We start from the raw sequence: 23,002 nt of genomic DNA, 5'->3' as shown, positions 1-23,002 counted from the left end.
TGCCAAATATATCAAAGGCATGATAAATAACCCAGACATTCACCCTAACGCTACCATTAATAGATGGATTGCCGGCATCCTTCTCTTTGACTTCGAGCTTCGACACGTACCTGGAAAATCTCATGCCCCCGCCGATGGTCTCTCTCGCCGACCTCACGCTCCAGAAGACCCGCCAGTTGACGAAGATATTGAAGCCTGGATTGATGCCGCAAACGGCTTTATGCTTGAAATTCGGTCGCGTCATCAATGTCGCCCCACGTCACCTCACCATTGGAAGCTCGAACCCGCTATCTGGACTGTCGTCGACCACGGTGAAGACTTGCCAATTCATCCGCCCCAGAACTCGCGAGCTGCTGACCGCGACAAGGCTATTGGCGACATTGAACACTTTCTTCGTACCACCGAGAAGCCGGCTCACCTTAAAGACTCCCAGATCCCTTCCTTCATCCGCCGCGCTCTCGACTTCTTCGTTCGTGATGGCAAGCTCTGGCGCAAAGACCCTCAAGGCCGTCACAAGCTCTACATCCCACTCCCGCGCCGATTCTCTCTCCTCCGCCAAGCGCATGACGAGCTTGGTCACAAGGGTATCTACACTACACGCACTCGCCTCCTCGAACGATTTTGGTGGCCACAGCTTGGCCGCGACGTCCAATGGTACGTCAAGACATGTCACGACTGCCAAATCCGCTCTACGCAGAAGCTACATATTCCTCCCACTCCCACTATTCCCCCTTCCCTCTTCCGCCGTGTGCACATTGACACCATGGTTCAGCCACTCGCCAACCGCTTCCGCTACATCGTTCACGCTCGCTGCGCCCTGACAGCGTATCCAGAATGGCGTGCGCTTCGCCGTGAAACGGCCGAGCACATCGGCATGTTCATTTTCCAAGAAATACTCTGCCGTTGGGGAGCCGTTGAAGAAATCATTACCGACAATGGAACACCTTTCGTCAAAGCTGTCGACTACCTCGCAAAGACTTATGGTATCCATCACATCCGCATTTCACCCTACAACTCCCAGGCAAACGGTCTCGTTGAACGCCAGCACTACAACGTCCGGGAAGCTATAAGCAAGGCATGTGACGGCGATGAAAAGAAATGGGTTTCAGTCGCACCAGCAGTCTTCTGGGCCGAGCGTGTCTCCATTGTCAAGGCCACAGGTTTCTCCCCATACTACATGGTTCACGGCGTCGAGCCGACTCTTCCTTTCGACATTCATGAAGCAACTTACCTCGTTCCCCTCCCTTCCACCCAACTCTCTACTGCCGAACTCATTGAACATCGTGCCCGACAGCTTCGCAAACGCCCTGAAGACATAGAGACCATGCGTCAGAAGATCCTCAAAGGCCGCATCGCCTCTATCGAGCAGTTTGAACGCCGCTTCACCTCGAACATCCACGATTACAACTTTCAGCCTGGCGATCTTGTTCTCGTCCGCAATATCAAAATTGAAAAAGATTTATCTGGCAAGATGAAGGCGCGGTACATCGGTCCTATGGTAGTTGTTCGGCGAACGCAAGGCGGGTCATACATACTCAGTGAACTTGACGGCGCTGTCTCCGCTCTCCGATTCGGCGCGTTTCGTGTCGTCCCTTATTATCCCCGCTCCCGCTCGTCACTTCCCCTTCCAACACATTCAACGGACGACCTCCTCGATGACGAAGCCACAGACAATCTTATACACGCTGTTCCCCTCATTCCCCGTAATGTTCCATCCTCACGGCACCCCATCTAGACTCTTCTCCCATCTGTTTCCCTCTTCTTTCCCACCCTTTCCCTTGATTTATGTATATTTCCTCTTCTTTTCTTTTTTTTCTCTTACTCTACTGTGTTTTATCTGTGTACGTTGACCACGGAGGGTCAACATCTATACCCCCCGGGAGATGTAAGGCTTCGCCTTGGTTTGAACGCGTACGCGCTCTAAATCAGGTGACTTACCCCGGGTTCGCACGATTCCGTTGAACAACCCCCTTCACCCTTGTCTCCACGACGAGCCCTTCATCGTACAACATGCCCTTATTCCCCTTCATATCCATATATCTTCCTCACTCCCTTTCACCCCTCGGACCATACCATACTCACCGGTCAACTATTTAACCCTGTCATACGCACTCTCAATGATCAGTCAGTTTCCCACCGAAGATTCACCTCAAGCCTCGTTCGAACCGGCCGTCTCTCCCGCCCTAGCAAAGTACTCAAGGTAACCAGCCCTTAGCTCAAGTCCTCAAGTTTATCAAGAACCAATCCCTGTTTTCGCGCGCATCGAACAAAGAATACTATTAAAAGGTCAATTCCTTCCAATATCTATCTAACTAACATCACACCCGGTCAAAGGAATCAGAATCGGCTAGCCGGAGGCAGCCTCCCTCGCATTAACTAACCTATTCCACCCCGGATAGGATCATTACAACTGGAGCCCACCGCGAGGGTTTCTGGTTTCCTTTGTTTTGACACCATCCCGTATTCCCATCCGCGTTCCTGCGGCCACCTCCAACACGCCTCCCAAGCTCCCGCCACGCGATAAATCCGGCCGCTTCATTTCCAGCTCGAAAGCCTCAACGTCTGCCTCTCCCGCGCCGCCTGGTTCATTCCCATTCACTCGAACGGGACTCCGCTTTCCCCCAGCACCCTCTATCAACGAACTACGCGAGTCCCTGTCAGGAACTGCCTCTGCCTCGCCATCTCACACCCTCTCTACCGAGCCTTTCACCCCAATCTCTGAGCCAATAAGCCTCGATCCTGCTGCGAACTCATTCACCCCATCTCCCGAGCTCTTCGAATTAGATCTCGAACCACCTGAGCTTGAATCCCCTGCGCTCTCTCCCCTCACCAACCACGAATCTCTCCCCCCTCGTACCAACACTCCGCCTCCCGCTGCCCCTCCACAGATCATGGCTACCCCAGCACAAATGCCTACGCGCGGCCACCATTCTGCACCCAAATTCACTGGCGAAGGACAGTTTCTCAGCCGGTTCTTCGACGAAATAGAGGCTCTAGCTGTGGCAGCCAACCTGAACGACAGAGACAAGATCCTCTGGACCTTACGCTACGCCGAAAATGCTGAATACGAGATCTGGTCCACTGGATTACCTGAGGCCAGCGGCGCAAACTGGATCGCATTCAAGACAGCCGTCACGCGGCTCTACCCTGGCTCTGATGACGATAGGCGCTACACCGTCAGCAACTTCGAAAGCTTCTGCGAACTCCACTCACGAAAGGTCATGCGCACGAAGGAGGACCTTGGCAAATATCATCGTGAATTCCTCACGATCTCCACGTTCTTGAAAGGCAAGAGCCGCATCTCAGAACGCGAAGTCAACAAACTCTACTTCTCGGGATTTGACAGCGCGTTCCAGCAAAAGATCCGCGAACACTTACAGCTACGCAACCCGCTCCATCACCCCGACGACCTCTACAACGTAAACGACATCTATGAAGTTGCGACCTTTATCCTTGATGCACCAGTCCCTACCATTATCAGCAATCTCATGCCTTCGCGTGAGCGTGCTCCCGCCCTCTCGCCAGTGAAACAAGAACCATTTGACATGTCAGCGATACAAGCAGCAATCACGGCCTCTATGCAGACAGCCATGACCGCCGCCACCCAGAACATGACAACAATGATGCAGCAGTTTGCGACATCAATACTCCAGCCAACGATAGCCACTAATTTAGCAGCATCACAAACACCTTACAGGCCTTACCAACCACCTGCTCCTGCCACGTACACACCCACGGTGCCCGTATCTGCAGCACCAGCTCAGCCTCAGAATACACCACTCCGCCCAGCTCTCCCTCCCCGCTGCCCCTTTTGCTATGAAACCACCTCTCACACTCGCATGCAGCAGTGCACGATCTACCACGCCGCCTTACGAAAGAATTGGGTCTACCGTAACGAGAACGGCCGTCTCGTGCTCCCAAATGGTCAGGAAATAACGCGAGCGCTTCGCGGCGGATGCTTTATGGAGCAAATCGAGAACTGGCGACGCGACAACAACTACCCAATGGACACGCCCGATCCAGCCGCATCGCAAACAACCATCCGTGATCCCCCTCCTCACCAGCCTGCTCCCGCGCCACCACCAGTCGCCTCTGCAAACCTCATCACCGTCGGGAACTACAACTGGAGTGAAGCCGAAGATCCATCAGCTAGCATAGAAGAAGTAGACGAAGAAGATGGGCCGTATGATATACCTATGGAAGAACAACTCACCATTGCGCAGAACGTGATTTCAACCCTGTTCAAGCAAAAGAAGCCTGATTCGACTAAGAAAGAGGTCCGATTCGAACAACCCAAACGCGCAACCAGGTCATCGACGGCCTCCACCACCACTCCGACTCCACCCGCAGCTACGACAACTCCCGCCAAACGAACTCCGTCCTCTTCTACCCCCATTCCTCCGCCCCCGCCACCAGTAAACCACCTCAAAGAAGCACTAGAGACTGGCCAAATCAAGTCAAACCCGCAATATCGTTACCAATCAAACGCGGAAGATCCCAAGATCGCAAGTAGTGTGATTGAACGCGCTCTCGACGCGCCAGTTACTGTCACTCAACGCGAACTTCTTGCACTCGCACCGGAATTACGGCGCCACATTCGCGACCTCACTATGACGAAACGAGTGCCGACAAGCGACACCAAAGTCTTGTACCAAGAATGCACCACCGATTGCGGCAACGCTGAGGCTTCTTCTTTCTTCAATAGCGAGGCTGACTTCGAGCAGGAACATGCCTTATCTCTCTTAGTACAGGAACGCGAACAGCTCGTCTCGGCCAACGACATGGAATCCCTACGTGTCGTCACTCTCAAACTAGAAGACACTCATTTCGTCAGCTGTATCCTTGATTCAGGTTCGCAAATCATCTCTATGCGACGCGCCATCTGGGAAGCACTTGCCATTCCCCTCGATCTCGACAAAGGCCTCGTTATGGAATCAGCAAACCTCACGACAAACAAGACGCTCGGCCTTGCACGCAATATCAAAGCAAGCATCGGCGAACTTGACTTTTACCTGCAGATTCAGGTTGTCGAATCGGCTCCGTACGACATCCTCCTTGGACGCCCGTTCCATTGCCTACTTTCGGCTGTAACCCAAGACTATCCTGACGGGCGACAAGACATTTCGCTTCGTGACCCCAACTCCAACCTTCGCATCTCTGTCCCCACGACCGAACGATGAGTCAAGCGCTGCCCGAAAGGCCACATGCACCCCATGCACCAAGGCTCACACCATTTTCACGCGTCGATGATCCGCCAGTAAGGGGAGACGTCTTCTCCAATACCTATTCCGTTTATACCACTTTCATTGATCCCTCCCCGTTTTCTAAACCAGTCTCGCAACCATCTTCGGTCTCGTCCTTAATTCATACTATACTTCCCGCGCTCTCTCTGCCTGATCCCCATACTCCGCCGCCCCCTCTGCCCTCTTCTTATGTATCTCATTATACTTCTAATATTTCTACTCCGTCTCTTTATCATTCCGACCCCCGCTCTACTGTATATCTTGAAAAACCCCTGGACAATTATTCCGTACCTAATATTTCCATATTCTTTGCCGCGAATGATGACCTCCCTGCAAACGCTATGTCCCCTAGTGGCCATGTGCGCATTTGCGAAAAGGGAAAAGTTCTGAGCGGTTACTACTATGATATTCCATTTACTTCACCTTCATTTGACTCGTTCGCTTTGTCTCATGGTTCCCAATCTTCTTTCTTACCTACCGATCCCCCGCTTCCATCTGCTACGTCTTTATTATCTCAGAAAAAGCCCTACAAGAAAGTCGCTAACCGCATTAAACCAGTCGCGACAACACTCCCTGCTGAATACCGCATCGTACGACGAGATCCCCCTGACATCCTCGCCGATTTATCCCCACTTCCTACACACCCTCCCGACTTCTCGCCTGGCAAACGCTACACCCAAGAACGCTTCGAAAAGCAGAATATCGACCCTACCAACTGGCTCTGGCCCGAAGAAAAGAAGCTCGCCCACTTCATTCTGCGAGATAAAGAGTTCGCCTTCGCATGGGAGGAACCAGAGAAAGGCAGGTTCTCATCCGAATGGTTTGACCCAGTAATTATCCCTACAGTCGAACATGTACCATGGGCACTTCGCAACATCCCAATCCCACCTGGCATCTATTCCCGCGTTATCGACATCATTAAGGACAAAATTGCATCCGGCGTTTATGAAGATTCAAGCTCATCTTACCGATCTCGATGGTTCTGCGTACTCAAGAAGGACGGCTCCTCGCTACAGCTTGTTCATGACCTCCAACCACTCAACGCGGTCACCATCAAGGACGCATCTCTCCCACCTCGCATGGAAACCTACGCCGAAGACTTTGGCGGCTGCGGATGTTATGGGCTCTACGACGCCTTTGTCGCCTTCGATCAGCGTGCCCTCGATGAACGATCAAGAGACCTTACCACATTCCAGACGCCCCTTGGTGCCAAACGACTCGCTTCACTTCCTATGGGTTACACCAATGCTGCGCAAATTATGCAAGGCGACGTCTCCTTCATATTCCGCTCCGAAATCCCCCACATCACTAACCCTTACATTGATGATGTCCCTGTTAAAGGTCCTCGAACTCGCTACGAACTGAAAGACGGCTCCTACGAAACCATTCCCGAAAACCCAGCCATACGCCGTTTCGTCTACGAACACCTCTCTAACATGTACCGCCTCGCTCACCGTATGATGAAGTTTGGCGGCACCTTCTCCGGCAAGAAGGTTGAGCTCTGTGTCTCTCGCGCCCTTATCGTTGGCCACAACTGCACCTACGCTGGCCGCGAACCAGATGATAGTCGCGTTCAGAAAATCAAGGACTGGCCACACTGCAAGGACCTCACTGAAGTCCGTGGTTTCCTAGGCACACTTGGTGTCATGCGCATCTTTATCAAGGACTTCGCCACTCATGCTCGTCCTCTTGTCAACCTCACAAAGAAAGACACTGACTTCGCCTTCACTCCTGAACATATCAATGCTATGAACACACTCAAGCATCTCGCCGTCAACTCTCCCGCGCTTCGCCCTATCAACCACTCCTCTGACAAAGAGGTTGTTCTTGCTGTAGACTCTTCCTACATTGCCGTGGGCTACATTCTCTCGCAGATTGGCAACGACGGCAAGCGCTACCCATCTCGTTTCGGCAGCATCACCTGGAACGAGCGTGAATCACGCTATTCTCAAGCGAAGATCGAGCTCTACGGTCTCTTCCGTGCCCTACAGGCTACTAAACTCTGGCTCGTTGGTGTAAAGAAACTTGTCGTTGAAGTTGATGCCAAATATATCAAAGGCATGATAAATAACCCAGACATTCACCCTAACGCTACCATTAATAGATGGATTGCCGGCATCCTTCTCTTTGACTTCGAGCTTCGACACGTACCTGGAAAATCTCATGCCCCCGCCGATGGTCTCTCTCGCCGACCTCACGCTCCAGAAGACCCGCCAGTTGACGAAGATATTGAAGCCTGGATTGATGCCGCAAACGGCTTTATGCTTGAAATTCGGTCGCGTCATCAATGTCGCCCCACGTCACCTCACCATTGGAAGCTCGAACCCGCTATCTGGACTGTCGTCGACCACGGTGAAGACTTGCCAATTCATCCGCCCCAGAACTCGCGAGCTGCTGACCGCGACAAGGCTATTGGCGACATTGAACACTTTCTTCGTACCACCGAGAAGCCGGCTCACCTTAAAGACTCCCAGATCCCTTCCTTCATCCGCCGCGCTCTCGACTTCTTCGTTCGTGATGGCAAGCTCTGGCGCAAAGACCCTCAAGGCCGTCACAAGCTCTACATCCCACTCCCGCGCCGATTCTCTCTCCTCCGCCAAGCGCATGACGAGCTTGGTCACAAGGGTATCTACACTACACGCACTCGCCTCCTCGAACGATTTTGGTGGCCACAGCTTGGCCGCGACGTCCAATGGTACGTCAAGACATGTCACGACTGCCAAATCCGCTCTACGCAGAAGCTACATATTCCTCCCACTCCCACTATTCCCCCTTCCCTCTTCCGCCGTGTGCACATTGACACCATGGTTCAGCCACTCGCCAACCGCTTCCGCTACATCGTTCACGCTCGCTGCGCCCTGACAGCGTATCCAGAATGGCGTGCGCTTCGCCGTGAAACGGCCGAGCACATCGGCATGTTCATTTTCCAAGAAATACTCTGCCGTTGGGGAGCCGTTGAAGAAATCATTACCGACAATGGAACACCTTTCGTCAAAGCTGTCGACTACCTCGCAAAGACTTATGGTATCCATCACATCCGCATTTCACCCTACAACTCCCAGGCAAACGGTCTCGTTGAACGCCAGCACTACAACGTCCGGGAAGCTATAAGCAAGGCATGTGACGGCGATGAAAAGAAATGGGTTTCAGTCGCACCAGCAGTCTTCTGGGCCGAGCGTGTCTCCATTGTCAAGGCCACAGGTTTCTCCCCATACTACATGGTTCACGGCGTCGAGCCGACTCTTCCTTTCGACATTCATGAAGCAACTTACCTCGTTCCCCTCCCTTCCACCCAACTCTCTACTGCCGAACTCATTGAACATCGTGCCCGACAGCTTCGCAAACGCCCTGAAGACATAGAGACCATGCGTCAGAAGATCCTCAAAGGCCGCATCGCCTCTATCGAGCAGTTTGAACGCCGCTTCACCTCGAACATCCACGATTACAACTTTCAGCCTGGCGATCTTGTTCTCGTCCGCAATATCAAAATTGAAAAAGATTTATCTGGCAAGATGAAGGCGCGGTACATCGGTCCTATGGTAGTTGTTCGGCGAACGCAAGGCGGGTCATACATACTCAGTGAACTTGACGGCGCTGTCTCCGCTCTCCGATTCGGCGCGTTTCGTGTCGTCCCTTATTATCCCCGCTCCCGCTCGTCACTTCCCCTTCCAACACATTCAACGGACGACCTCCTCGATGACGAAGCCACAGACAATCTTATACACGCTGTTCCCCTCATTCCCCGTAATGTTCCATCCTCACGGCACCCCATCTAGACTCTTCTCCCATCTGTTTCCCTCTTCTTTCCCACCCTTTCCCTTGATTTATGTATATTTCCTCTTCTTTTCTTTTTTTTCTCTTACTCTACTGTGTTTTATCTGTGTACGTTGACCACGGAGGGTCAACATCTATACCCCCCGGGAGATGTAAGGCTTCGCCTTGGTTTGAACGCGTACGCGCTCTAAATCAGGTGACTTACCCCGGGTTCGCACGATTCCGTTGAACAACCCCCTTCACCCTTGTCTCCACGACGAGCCCTTCATCGTACAACATGCCCTTATTCCCCTTCATATCCATATATCTTCCTCACTCCCTTTCACCCCTCGGACCATACCATACTCACCGGTCAACTATTTAACCCTGTCATACGCACTCTCAATGATCAGTCAGTTTCCCACCGAAGATTCACCTCAAGCCTCGTTCGAACCGGCCGTCTCTCCCGCCCTAGCAAAGTACTCAAGGTAACCAGCCCTTAGCTCAAGTCCTCAAGTTTATCAAGAACCAATCCCTGTTTTCGCGCGCATCGAACAAAGAATACTATTAAAAGGTCAATTCCTTCCAATATCTATCTAACTAACATCACACCCGGTCAAAGGAATCAGAATCGGCTAGCCGGAGGCAGCCTCCCTCGCATTAACTAACCTATTCCACCCCGCATAGGATCATTACAATAAGTACGAGGTAATGGACCATATAGTAAGTAGTGGATAGATAAGTAAGGTGTCCGCATAGATAAGCATGGTGTCCGACGCGGGCAGTGCAAGAAATGTAATTGTTCGAACAAGAAAATGGTTCAAGTGAGAGACAGAGAGAGAGATAGAAAGAGAGAACAAAACATAGTCAACAAAGAGGACAAAGAGGCATACTTACTACGATATCAGCAACAAGTCCGTATTCATCCCAAGCCTGACCAAGCTCGAGATTCTGTGCAATGGCATCTGAATGATCCCGAGTTCGGGGAAGGGCTTCCACATCGAGGTCGTCGGGATGAGACATACATCTAAAATCGAGAGTTCAGCATTGAACATCAAACAAAGAGGGGCCTGCGTACTTGGGGGCCAAGCCCAAAGATAGTGTGTCGAAAATGGCCATCGGGAAAGCGCAAGACCTCGGGAGTCGTCATGCCTGGGCGAAGCGATTGAAGGATATATGAAAGTGAAGAATGGAAAAGCTGGCGGCGGAATTTTCGGAAGGCTGTACTATTTGCGTGTTCTTTATCGGCTGTGATTTCTTCTGTAAGCTGAATATCAAGGTAGTATAAGAACAATCACATACTTTTAGGAATGGCGAGAAATCCAACAAGCACTACTCCGTCACGATGAGCTCGGCATGTTGTGTTGTGAATATTGCCAATGGAGAGGTAGAGGGGATAATATTCATTTTGGCCCGTTGCGACAGATACCGTTGTTTTGTCGCTGCCAAGGATAACCGGGACAAAGACGGCACCCTTTGTCTTAGGGTCTTTGGCTATGATGTCCTACATTACGGAAGTGAGATTGGATCACTCGCTGGGAGAGAAGTGCTTACAGATTGTCTCCAGGCCCAATCACCGGACATGAAGTCCTTGTACCGGCGCTCGTCGCTATCGTCGTACTCGCGGTATGCTGCATAATCAAACTCGCCTTCAAAATCGGGATTATCAACGATGTTTTTGACAAGTTCCCGGGGATCGCGGAACCAGACAGTGTTTTCGTCATCCATCCACTGGGGGATGTCTGTAGCTGGCTTCGCGCCTTGGTAGAATATGGAAATTGATTGCCACGGAACGCCGCCGAGGGGAGAAGAGTCGATTGTTGCCAACATCGCCTTGTGGTTGGCAAAGGGTGCAGACCCTGTTTGATTCCATATGTTCATTAGGTCGTCGATACGCTCCTGGCGCATTTGAACACGCCGAAAAAGCAGGTCAGCGGTTTCAAACGCGCTGCGGCTTTCAAAGGGGGTCCAGTCATCATCCGGTCTAATATTTCGAGGCTGTGGCGACGCGTTGGGAGGAAGAAAGGCGCCTTTGGCAGTACATGGAGCCCCTGCCATGGTGGGACATGTGTCAATACTAAATACAAGGCCAGAAATTGGCTGAACATACCATTAATGATGGGGTGGAAGTGCTTTGAAGCCCCTGCATTAAATGCGGTCTCGGCATCTGTCTCAATCTCGACATCTTCCTCGGAATCGGCAGCACTTGATGCTGAGTCTGGGTCTGGGTCTGGTTTTGCATAAGTTCGAGCTAATGCTTCGGTATAATAAAACTAGGAATGTACCTGTTGAGCGAGACTCTAAGTCCAAAAATGAGTTTGATCTGTTGTCCTCATCGGAAAAAATTGTGTCGTCTAGTGAAAAATCGGAAGTATCATTGTCGTTGTATATCGGTTCCGGTGCGTGAGTTGGTGAGAAGGGAAAATGATTGGGTTGCTCTTCAGCGTGCTGCTTTGCATGCCAGCTCAAGTGCTGAGTGAGGCCGGATTGTGATCGGAAAAACTTGGAGCAACCCTCGATGGAACATGGAATCACTTTGGGAGCGCGATTTCGGCGTAGGCCTGCGGTACGATGTGCTGGAGAAGCCATGGAGGAGCAGATTTCGAGAGATTTATTCTGGAGAACTCGGCGTGAGGTGTGCGGCTGTGGAGAGTGTCCCAAACGCCCTAGTTCCATCAATCTAATATATAACTTAGTGACCATGTTGACAAACAGAGAAAAAGCGACACATACCCTGTTCCCACCGTTCGAGTTCAACCACCACCTGCCCGTCACTGAAAACACTTCCTCTGCCTCCCAATCTCGATGCCTCCCAAGACCCGCGCGAAAAATGTCGATGTGCATCCCGGTGATGCGGTCCCGAAGCAACGGCGACGCAGCAAGGCTGAGATACAGGAGGCGGCTGAGGCCGAGAAACTCAGCAAAAAACAGGCAGAGGTAAAAACCAGGAAAAAACTCACCAAAGTTGCCCAGGCAGAGGCTGCTATTCTCCGCAACAAGGAGGCAGACGAAGCAAGCGAGCCTCGTGTTCGTCCTCGGCGGCAGCCTCTGAAGCGTAGCCACGCGTTGTTGGACGTCACACAGCCAGAATCTGACAAGGAGAACCATGGTATCAGCTCAGATGGTGAAAGCAAGTCATCCTTTGTACCTGAGGGCTTCATGGATCCTAGCTCGGACTTCGAGGTTCCCGTTGCTCAACCTCGCGCAAAGCCCACCACCAAGTCCAAGAAGAAAAAAGGCGTCTCTATACGCGCTGAGATCGAGCTACTTCGTCACCATGGCTTGTTGGCCATTGACGAAGCGCAGGAGGCGGAGGAAGAGGTGATGGTGATGGAAGAAGAGCCTCAGATGCCAATCCCACCTAAGGTCAAGTAAGTCATCTCGATTCTCATCATCAGTCAAATGCTCACGCGTTGTCAAAGTCTTCGCAGGGCCTGGGAGACGCGAGGTGCCAGCGTGAACACAATCGAAGAAGCCATGATGCCGCCGGCGAAGAGGGTCAAGACGGGAACAAAGTTCCCCGGTGAGAAGGCTGCTGAGATTCAATCTTTCGATGTGAACAAGGCACCCAAGGTGCCGAAAGGCAAGGGACGCGAGAGGGCTGTCACGTTCAGCGACAACGCTGAGCCTGAGCATGCCCTGGAGCCTGAAACTCCCCATCCCCGTCCCACGAAGCCTCACTCGCGTGCACCAGACAACCTCTTCACCCCCGGACCCGGCCCAGCACCTCACCGTAAAGCCACCTTTATTCCCGATTCTCCCCTTACTCCGGAGGAGGCATCTCCTGTCAAATTCGGTGGAATTGCGGATCACAAAGATGGATCCGATGATGAAGAGCAGATTGCGGCAAAGTTGAGTCCTGTTAAGGCTGGAAGGCGTGTAACCTCGACAGTGAGTTGTTATTCACCCAAATACCTCCAATTTTTCGAACTCACTGTTTTACTAGGCCATTGTCGCGATTCAGCCTGCGAAACTGCTGAAGGAGGTGCAGCCCAGCAAGCCATCTGTCAAGAAGACGAAGACGCCCACGGACATAGAGAGGCCGCATGCTGCTCCTCCGAGTCCGAGTCGTGCCGTCCCTCATGCCCACTCTAGTAGCCACAGCGTAGAGGCTTTTGATGCTGACTCTGATGACGGCATTCTCAATGCCCGGCCTGTGCAGTTCCGTTCAAGGGCTGAGCCTACGGTTGGCCACGGAGAAAGATCCGAGAGATCCTGTGAGTTCTTGTGTTCAATGTGTTACATTTATATTATCCTGACTCGTTGCGCACCTTTTAGCTCAGCATGAGTCTGTCCCAACCAAAGTCAGCTGCGCACCAAGCACCGTTCCAAGCCGTCCGCCCTCGACAAGGGCTACCAACAAAGATCTCCCAGCTGGTGTCGACCAGGCAACCTTCCGCCGGGTTTACATTGAAACGGTTATCAAGTATGCCGCAAGACTCACCAATCCTTGGGAAAATGCGAGTGCCTTGCACATCAAGATCTACCAGGCAGTCTGGAACACTGTATTCCCTGAGGTTCCTCATACGTTCAGCCTGAATCATACAGATGATAAAGTCCTGTCGCTGGTAAGCCCTGATGTTGAAGACTTCCTGGCACCAACAACTCACTGTTCGGTGAATCTCCAAGATCACTCAACGCACGTATGAATGGCGTACAAGGCTTGCCGGAGAAGCGATCAACGCTGTGCTCCAACTTGAGAACAGCGATGCCGAGTTCAAGGACCTCGAATACCGCAAGGCGTGGGTTACTTGGGCTCTTAAACCCAAGTACTGGGGCTTCACGTTCGCTGTGGCCGACTCTGAAAATCCCAATGTCAGTATCTCCAAGTCCCAGTTTTCAATCATCGGCAAGTCTAATTATGGGCCGTCTAGGACTGGGAGGGTTCGTTTGAGTCAGATATTGTTGCTAAGACATTTGCGGCTCACTTCAAGTTCATCAACCGCGCTATCACCGTGAAGAGTCTTCCCCACCTGACATTGGTTCCTCCTGGAGGCGCGTTGGCACTTTCCCTTGTTGCTGTAAGTTTTTTCGCTGCTTTTGATCTTTTTCTCACCCACTGTCTTTTATTAGGTGGAGCGCGCCTTGGAACTCTGGTCCCAGGACGTGCTCAGCCCCTCTCCTAACGGTACCCAAGTAACCCTACCAATGTTCGACTCCGCCACTTGGGCCACTAAAACCGCTGGCTGGACCCAGAGCTTCCTTAAGCTCAGCCTCGAGAGCTGGGGTGACATAATCGAGACCGCGCAGAGTTTTACTTCTGCGGCGTGTAAGCCCCCGGTCAAGGACAAGGTTATGTTGGCAGAGCCTCTTGATGCCCGTGCGAGCTTTGTTCCCCGGCCGAGGCGGAAGTAGGGCTATGGAAGCAACGGCGGTGAGTACCATAAGTATACTGTTAGCTGCAACGACACTAATGATTCCTGATTAACCAAAGAGCCTCCAGCGCGTGCGCCTCTACCACTGCTCAGGCCCTAAGTATACCCATGTCCATATCTCCTGCACGCGCACAGTACTCTTGTTGCGCAATTGTACATACAAGGCTCTCATCGCTTCTCCGCCATGCCACGTACATGATGTACCCAATACGGTGCCGCACCCCTCTCGTTCTCAGCCGTAACCCCCCTCCGTCTGTCTGATATCCACACTCAATGAATCGACGAGCACTTAACTGCTGGCTGTCGCTATACCCCACGAGTCCTCAACATATATTCTCAAGACCTTCATCTTGATACACTCTTTTGAAATTCCTTCTTTTACGCTATTGCTTAGTTATATTTGCACTGATTTCACTTTCATACACATGTTCTTTACTTACTACTCTCCTTCGGACACTCTCGCTCGACACCCGCCATACTCGCCCATACACGCTCGATCTTCTGTCTTGATACACACTTATTCGGCACCTTACCACATTGTTCCGACTCCTTAATATGATCTTTGTTATCCTTTTTCTTTGTCTGAAAGCCGGCTGAATTGAATCTTGACTTGTCTTGATACTCTCTTGATGCTCCTTGAAGAAGTCTTAGTCTTTCTGAGCTCAGAAGAGTGTCTGAACTCAGAAAAGTGACCCTTCGTAATTAAGAGTCTCGTCTGATTGTCTGAAAGCGCTTAATAAGCGCTTTCAGACCCCTTGCCCTTTTCCTGATGTTATCCATTATGTGCAAATTACCTTCGTCGAATTGGTTGATGTCCGATTACATAAGTTAACAAACCTTGAAAGTGCAACTATACAGAACACTTCACACCATTCGGGAGTTTCCGAACCACCCCATCGAATTATCTGGTAGCAAGTAGATCACCCATCGGCGGCATTCTCAACAACAAAATGGTCAACATCCCGAAGTACGTCTTGACGGTACTTGTCCGCACAATACCTGACCACCATTTGTTCTGCAATATTCTAGGACTCGCAGGACCTGTGAGTTAAGGCAAACTTCCGAGATCCTTCTGACTTAACAGCTCGTCTCTGATGCGTAGACTGCAAGGGCAAGACATGCAAGAAGCACACGTACGTCTAGAATTGCTCTGGATACGGACGTATGGCTAAAGGAGGTGATGTAGCCCTCATAAGGTGACACAATACAAGAAGGGCAAGGATTCCCTTTTCGCCCAGGGAAAGCGCCGCTACGATCGCAAGCAGTCGGGTTATGGTGGTCAGACAAAGCCTGTCTTCCACAAGAAGGTAGGCCCTCGCGCGTGGAGTGTACCGATTACGGATCTCACATTCCCGTCTTTCGTAGGCTAAGACAACGAAGAAGGTCGTACTACGGTTGGAATGCACAGTGTGCAAGTACAAAATGCAAATTTCCCTGAAGCGATGCAAACAGTGAGTGATCTATACTTGAAGCTATTCGTATGATGGTATATCCTATCTCCAGTTTCGAGCTCGGTGGCGAGAAGAAGACCAAGGGTGCTGCCCTCCAATTCGTATGTGTTCAATGCAGAAAAATATCCTAGCAATCAGTGACTAACCTCTCTTCCATCTCAGTGAACGACGATATACACGAGGCCATGCTTATCGACGTTCATTCATTTGTCTCTATGCACACAAGCAGTTATGTACTCTTGCGCTACAATTATCTCCTTGATCACTACATGCCACGCGACGTATGTATATGTGGATAATCCTGAATAACTGACAGGAAGAGATAAATGAGTTTCCGAACGTAAGCGAAGACTAGGTCCGGCTGTTCACACTGCGAGTAGTAGTTGATGAAGGCATATTCAAGAGCTTCAAAAGCGATATAACAATGAACAACGAACAGCGTACGAAAACAAACAAAAATGAACCCAGTTATCTCTTTCATCGCAGTTACTTTTCTACCTCATTCAGTCTTCGACATCCCCATCTTCGTCTACACCAAGGATCAAATCCCTTACCAGCAAATCGGAACGTCTCATCTCCAATATGTCCTTTAACCGGATCATCATTTCCTGTTTATTTCCACCGGCGAATATGGTTGGGTTAGCGATAGCGTGAGCAGCTAAGTTTCGTTTCAGTGCCCCCGCTGAGAGTTGTCCGCAAACTTCTGGAGCGACGACGAGCGGCGGAGCGGGGCACGTTAGATACTTGGTATGAACACCTGTAGAGAAGGTCAATCAATCAATGCATCCACAACTATATGTGATGGAGGGCGAGCTTACGCGAGATGTATTTTTCGCATTCGGCAGGGCAGTCGATCCTTATGGTACGGTCATCTTCCCAGATCGCGTTGGCAAACCGGCGTAGACCAGGCATCCGTACGCCGGTGCCGACAAGACAGAGATATTCGAGTTTAGTTAGCACGAGGAGAGCGGGGACGGAGTCGTCGTCAATGGCGGGGTTACGCGAAAGGGAGAGGAATGCCAAGGTACGTTTGAGGGCAGTAAGGTGAAATATGCTAAACGTGTGTGAGCCATTGCTATCTGAAACTAAAGGGACAGTGCCTACGTTTCGTTTCCAACACCGGTTTCTTCAAGGAATAGGCTACTTAGACGGGGAAGGTGGTGTACATTCAGAATGTCGATGTCGCGAAGTTGAGCCCCGTTGAGGGAGAGTTCCGATAGGAATAAAAATGCGTCCGGTTTTCCGAGGACTAGGATCTATCTGTGTGATTCGTTGGTAACGGAGATGCGTGGACCTACCTGAGAGTGTGTCGTAGGAACCCAGGTTGAGACCGTTTTCGCGTGCCAGTGATTTGTCGAGAGAGAGGAAGCGAATCTCAGACATTCGAAAAGTGTCGAGAATGCGATATGTGAGAAGACCTGAATGGAATAAACGGACGCAGGTAAGCGACCACGATTCACAGCGTACCGTGGTTCCCGAGGAAGTCAAGGATGCCTTGATGGGATAATTCAGACAGAGCATATATGCGATCTTTGAGGCGTATACCCGGCATCAACGAGTCCAGGTGTTCGATAAATAACTTGATTCCTCGAGGAGTTTCGGTTCCAGTTACGGGACCTCGGAGAGCATCTATATATACGCATATAGTCTGAATTCCCGCAACGCAGAAAGCAACTGGACCTTCTAGAATTCGAATCCTAGCCCTAAGGCGATCTCCCTCAGACCTGGTGTCCTCAGAGGCGATTTCGGGAGGGGAAGAGACGAGGCTAGAATAGCGCAGTTTATCACGAGTTAATCCAACCTCGAACGAGCTATCGTGAACAGAAGCGCATGAGCGCGCGTATTTAGACGGTCCTTTTAGCTCAAGAAACGTTCCAGAATCATCGCAGAGTCGCTTCCGTTTCGAAGGCCGAGATTTGTGGGGGTTTCGCGCCAGAGAGTCCATGTCCGAGTCACAAACAGTCAATGTCGATTCGTCGTCGTATTCCCATAGAGGTGGCAGATGAGCATATAGAGACCCGGAAGATAGTTTTTCGGATACAGAGGGCATCGCGTCTAGAGCTTGAACTAGCAGACGAGCGAAAGATCTGGACAGAGTTCTTTGATCCCCGAAGGAGCCTTGGTTTCCTCGTAGATGGCTCAGGTAGCTAGAAGGGGAGACCGCCGGGCAGTACAGAGGATTTTGAGGGTCGATGAGTGGGAATTTGGCTGAGGGCATGATCGTCAAGAGAGAACCTAGTAGTAAGTAACGTGACTGATGAGTTGGGCAACCCAGAGTAATGTCGCGGCGCCAGCTAGTGGCTTCGTAGTGTATGCTCATCATCAAAGTTGGTTACAGTGTTCACATGACATTTGTCTTGCATAAGCTTCTTCTTCGTGGTTGTAGGTCATAACCACGATATTTGACATGTCACGTAGAAAGGTTTGGGGTCACACCTCTCCAAGCACACAAAAGGACAAGTATAATAGTAGGGGCGGAGGGAAAAAATATGAATTCATCGTATCATCCCTTCACTGTCGCTCCAAGAACTGCTAGCGTACGAAGAGCTCAACTCGTTATATCGAGCAATCTTGAGGCTCTGGGACGGTGGGATGAGTTTCTCCTCCAAACCGTGTGGGTGGTCACCATGCAGGACGCCGACGCGCTTCATGGCTAAGAGCTGTGGATGGCGAAGATTAGAAAAGGGGAGAAGGAGTGGGGTCTTGAGATGCGTACATTGTGCGCGGCATTGGAATGATCGTGAACGCCTCCGACGAAAGCAGTAGTAGCATCCTTTCCAATCATTTTGATGAGTAGATGCCGCCTGCCTGGATGTTCTTCCATGAAGCCAGAGACAAGGATAAGAGGTCGTTTCTGGGCTTGTTCTTGGACTGTGAGAAGAACGGAGTAAGCTATGGGGAACGAAATTTGTTCGCAAGTCCAGATGAACCATTTGGTGGGATCGTACTGGTACCATTTAATGGCGTTACGGTAGTCCATAGGGAATCGGTGATGGGAGTTATGATATCCTTCGCCAAGTTACGAGTGCGGTGACTACATGATGCCTATTCTGCCAGCGTACGATGGGGGTCTTGCTCAGGTCGGAAATGTCGGCGACACCGGTCTTGCGGCGGGGCCCGACTAGCATCCACCTGAAGTGTGAGTGGTAAAAACCTTTGTTGGCGCTGTAGGGATCGAGCTCGGTGCCGGTGTAACGATGATGAGCGTGATGCTTTCTAGACCAACACTTGATCGAGCCCTGACACGCACCAGAGCCAGCAAGAGCCGGGGCGAGCTGGAGTGGTACACCGGCATTGTATGAGCGATGAGACCACAGCCTATGATACCCAGCAGTAATCCCTAACCCCGTCACATAGTAATAGAGGATTGAGAAGAGGGCGGTCTGCCATGTGAGCCTCGTGTAGAATGCGCCGACGATCCCGATGACGGGGTAGAGATCAGCAGGGTAGCAGAGATCTAGCTGATCTCGTTTCGCCAGTTCTTCCAGGAGAAAGGCCGACGAGGTTTCTCGTTCTTGAGCGTGTATGCGACATAATTATCGGGAATGTCGATATCAATGGGGGCAATATCCGGCTGTGTAGTCAAAGTCGACATGGTGGTGACAACAAGAAAAGAGGAAAGAAGCGTCGAAGCGTGCAGGAATGTGGCAATATATATGATCACCCATCATCATAGTTTTTGGGATTTGGGAGTTGACGGATGGATTAGATGTACTCGAATCCCCCGTCGGCCTATTGTTTATCTCCCAGCCCGGTGAGGACGATAAGCGGGAGCCGCTTGGCTGGGAACTTGTTTTGGTATTGACCTCCCCAGCTTGGGGAATCCGTCTTGGGCTGATCTGATTGCTTTTCAACTGCTGATGAATAGTAGCCAAACCGAGTGACCGTTTGTGACCGTAGTAGCTTACTTTTGAGTACACATGAAGCAAGCTAGCACAAGTAGAAGGAGACAAGCCAGCGAACGAGTATGACCTGGTTGATTTAACCTGGGAGAATAACTTAGCGGTAAGTAATGTGACCGAGTCAGTGTGACTTTGTGACGACCACCTTGTACTTCGTCCACGACCATGGATCCGAATAACAGCCCTTTGCGATCACTGACAGTTGGGCTGACGAGAGTTTCAGGTCAGTACCATGTCAGACCTCAAACTAGAGGTCTACAAGGCTCTCGAAACCTATATTCACTGTCTTAGCGCATAGGCTTGACCGTCGATGGTCTAATTCACAATGTTATTCGGAATTAATCTCCCTCTGACAGAATGCTTTCAAGTTCCTCGCTACTGGTGCATCCGAAGAGAGGGACGTTTACTGCACTAGCAATATTACTACAGCTATAATGTGAAGCTATAACGCTCGAAGCTTTGCACACAGTACAATGAAGTATGTCTGAATGATTGGGCCAGCGAGGGGAAGGAGGCTAGAAACATGGGTGTGCATCGAGTGAGATAGGTTGACAAGCTACACGAATCAACACCGAACATACATTGACCTCCTCCTCGGGACCCAGCGTTATAAATACCGCAACAACTCTCGCATTCTACTCAGACATCAGTCAATTCTCTCCGCAAGTCCAATACTTGTGTTCCCAGCTGGTAAGATATTTGCTGACTCTTCTCTGCCCGATGCTCACCAATAGTAAATCAGAGATGCCTCAATACCAGTCTACCTTTGTTCTGGCCATCCTTGCCGCCACTTTGGTTACTGGGCGTGGGGCCAATGACTGGTCCAAACCATGCTTTAATGGCGAATGTGCATATGATATTCCGACAAAAGGACAATCGGCCTCCATCAGATTGGTTAGTTCATAGCATATATCCTCTCGTGCATAGGTCTCGCTAACCAACCTTCGGGATAGATCGGTGCACCCCACGCTATCTCAGATATCACACCTGCTGCAGGATGGGTCATACTCGACTGTGATGCAAATTCGATGGCGCAAGACATTCGTCTTGTATGTAACTCCGACGATGCGGAAGCCGCTGGTTGTAGGTCTGTATTAGACCCATATACGCTGTTAGACGAGAAATTCACCCCTTTTGGTAAGCCATCTCTTCGACAGCGCCGGACCCGTCCACAAGTATGTTCGTCTACCTGAAAACGTAAACGGGCTTCAATCTCCTACTCCGAACTAGACTAACAAATGTTACATCGTAGTGTGGATCTGAGCCATTCGCCCGCGTCGCCAACCTCCGGGTTCATGAAAACCAGTCGATCCCCGAACATGCTGCATCAAAGATCTCGCGCCGTGACGGAACAGCGCCTCAAGTCTTTGCTATCAGCATCGATGACGATGTAAAGACTATTGTAGTCAAAATTCCGAACAATAACTGATTAAATGTGCAGTTCCCGAGCATTGATGTAACCAAGTACGGCCAAGTCCTCGCAGTTGCCGTTGGTCTGCAGTATTACACGTTTCAGCAAACATAATATTCACTATTGTCCACTAGGCACCAATGTCGCGGGTGTAGACACCGATTTCTCCGTCCCACGGAGTATCATCAGTCAGGTTGGCGCGGATCAATGGAGTGCACAAGCGGTAAAGGGTACGATCAAATAACCACAGAGCGAATGGAATAGTAACGCATTGCGCTTTCCAGACGTCACCGAAAACGCAATCAAAACCGTCAAGGCCATCCTAGATCCCTACTACGCCGCCAAACCTGACGGCGAGGTTGATGTAAAGAAATTGTTGTTTTGGGAAGAGACTGATGGCACAAGAAGCGACGGTGGATTCAAATGGGGCTCAAAGACGAGGAATTATACGCTCTCTTGGGCGGAAGACAAAACATTAGCTGGATGCAACGATCTAGCTTTCACAGCGGAAATTAATGCCAGGGTGGATAACAAAGCGTATGGTAGTGCGGCCTTCTTCAGTGCGGCAGCGGTCGTGGACTTGACCTTCTCGTCGATCAAGGCAATGGCAAGCAATCTTGTCGGTGAGCTATCTTATTTCTTTGCTTCGAGCTCGATTGATTAGATCGCTTCCTTCCCTAGACTTCTCCGCACACTTCGAGCACCATCTGACTTTAGCCCTCTCGTTGGAGGTAAATTCTACGGCCACTTAGCAGAACCCAGTAGTAACTAATCCCCATCTTTAGGGGACATTTGAAAAATCCTTTACTGTGTTAGAACCAGTGGCGATCCCTGATGCGGGGGTTGATCTCAAGTGTGTAAATGTTTCGAGTGCTATTGTACCATGGCTGACACTTTGGGTGGCAGGTATCTAGCTGCTGGTCTTATGTTCGGCATCGACGGAGAATTCCATACATCTGCTCGAGTCGGTCTCGAACTCAAGACAGGCTTTAAGTGGGGCATCGATAGAGGTATGCCATTGTGCATTTGGGATGTTGCTTGGCTAATAACCTGTATCAAGCTGTTATCTCCATCCCAAGTACTGAACAATCAACACCATATGCTCGAGACGGATGTGAGTGCCCCACAAAGATGACTCAGGTCCGCAGTGCGCTAACCCCACCTCGGGCAAGACTTCGACTTGAGCATCAGCGAAGATGAAGACGGCAACAAAGCGACGGGTGAAATCGGCTTTTCTATCACTCCAAAACTCATCCTCGGCGCTGAAGGCAAGGGCAAACTTTCCAACGTCAAGGTTTCTGGGAACGTTGGGTTGAGAGCTGGTGCTGGTCTTACGGTTGGGGTAACGGGGCCTCCCAGCGGCAATTCGGATTGGTATTGCGCGAAGCTTAATGGGTTCATCGAGGGTGTTGCTGGACTCGACTTTAAGCATCCCATTGCTCTCATACCAAATTGGGAGACGGAATATTCGTTGTTCAGGAAGGATCTGGAACTCTTCACGGTGAGCTACGATCTCATCATTATGCCTGGGCGGTTCCGTTTATTATTGGTGTAGCATGGGAACTGCCCAGTGCCAAAGCAAGAGAGGAGGAGTTTAGCTGGGTTGTTGCGACCTCGGTCTTCAATCAAGTCCCTCATCGAGCAGCTAAAGAATGGGCTGCTGTGCCCTAAGAGAGATATTAGCAAGGTGACTAAGGCTGACGCAAAGAGCGGCTTGGATTCTTCAACGTACGCGCCTCATTTTCCAGTTTCATCATGTGCGGCTCATCATTTTGATACATAGCATGAAGATGAAGAATTCAAAATGAACGCGAGGTCCGAGATTTATAGGTAGTCGAAGCTACGTACTGGAACTCCCTTCGTGTTG

The 23,002-nt window shown here is 50.8% G+C and overlaps 6 protein-coding genes across 6 annotated transcripts; 3 read left to right on the top strand and 3 right to left on the bottom strand.

Moving 5' to 3' along the window:
• Positions 1–9,918: 9,918 nt before the first annotated feature.
• PC9H_011035 (uncharacterized protein) lies at positions 9,919–11,585 on the bottom strand (the record flags this gene model as incomplete). Its single annotated transcript, XM_036780520.1, has 6 exons — positions 9,919–10,023; positions 10,075–10,244; positions 10,299–10,500; positions 10,551–11,047; positions 11,107–11,226; positions 11,282–11,585. 6 exons carry the CDS (start codon positions 11,583–11,585, stop codon positions 9,919–9,921), a joined length of 1,398 nt encoding a protein of 465 aa, XP_036627903.1.
• Positions 11,586–11,801: 216 nt separating this feature from the next.
• Positions 11,802–14,351, top strand: PC9H_011034 (uncharacterized protein; the record flags this gene model as incomplete). Its single annotated transcript, XM_036780519.1, has 7 exons — positions 11,802–12,367; positions 12,419–12,887; positions 12,943–13,213; positions 13,275–13,564; positions 13,626–13,811; positions 13,871–14,017; positions 14,070–14,351. 7 exons carry the CDS (start codon positions 11,802–11,804, stop codon positions 14,349–14,351), a joined length of 2,211 nt encoding a protein of 736 aa, XP_036627902.1.
• A 970-nt stretch (positions 14,352–15,321) lies between these two features.
• On the top strand, positions 15,322–15,987 carry RPL44 (40s ribosomal protein L44e; the record flags this gene model as incomplete). Its single annotated transcript, XM_036780518.1, has 7 exons — positions 15,322–15,338; positions 15,401–15,414; positions 15,474–15,504; positions 15,558–15,678; positions 15,737–15,822; positions 15,875–15,923; positions 15,985–15,987. The coding sequence occupies 7 exons, from the start codon at positions 15,322–15,324 to the stop codon at positions 15,985–15,987; spliced, it is 321 nt and encodes a 106-aa protein (XP_036627901.1).
• A 338-nt stretch (positions 15,988–16,325) lies between these two features.
• On the bottom strand, positions 16,326–18,040 carry PC9H_011032 (uncharacterized protein; the record flags this gene model as incomplete). The annotated part of the gene is made up of 5 exons (XM_036780517.1): positions 16,326–16,579; positions 16,641–16,876; positions 16,927–17,071; positions 17,121–17,240; positions 17,290–18,040. 5 exons carry the CDS (start codon positions 18,038–18,040, stop codon positions 16,326–16,328), a joined length of 1,506 nt encoding a protein of 501 aa, XP_036627900.1.
• A 277-nt stretch (positions 18,041–18,317) lies between these two features.
• Positions 18,318–18,802, bottom strand: PC9H_011031 (uncharacterized protein; the record flags this gene model as incomplete). Its single annotated transcript, XM_036780516.1, has 2 exons — positions 18,318–18,482; positions 18,539–18,802. 2 exons carry the CDS (start codon positions 18,800–18,802, stop codon positions 18,318–18,320), a joined length of 429 nt encoding a protein of 142 aa, XP_036627899.1.
• Positions 18,803–20,468: 1,666 nt separating this feature from the next.
• On the top strand, positions 20,469–22,943 carry PC9H_011030 (uncharacterized protein; the record flags this gene model as incomplete). The annotated part of the gene is made up of 13 exons (XM_036780515.1): positions 20,469–20,618; positions 20,678–20,899; positions 20,977–21,114; positions 21,166–21,217; positions 21,270–21,365; positions 21,420–21,758; positions 21,817–21,866; positions 21,921–21,988; positions 22,042–22,145; positions 22,196–22,249; positions 22,308–22,636; positions 22,691–22,863; positions 22,919–22,943. 13 exons carry the CDS (start codon positions 20,469–20,471, stop codon positions 22,941–22,943), a joined length of 1,800 nt encoding a protein of 599 aa, XP_036627898.1.
• Positions 22,944–23,002: the final 59 nt, after the last annotated feature.

This window comes from Pleurotus ostreatus, assembly GCF_014466165.1.
Source record: "Pleurotus ostreatus strain PC9 chromosome Unknown scaffold_8, whole genome shotgun sequence".
Taxonomy (NCBI): domain Eukaryota; kingdom Fungi; phylum Basidiomycota; class Agaricomycetes; order Agaricales; family Pleurotaceae; genus Pleurotus; species Pleurotus ostreatus.
This window is presented reverse-complemented; position numbering and strand designations above follow the sequence as displayed.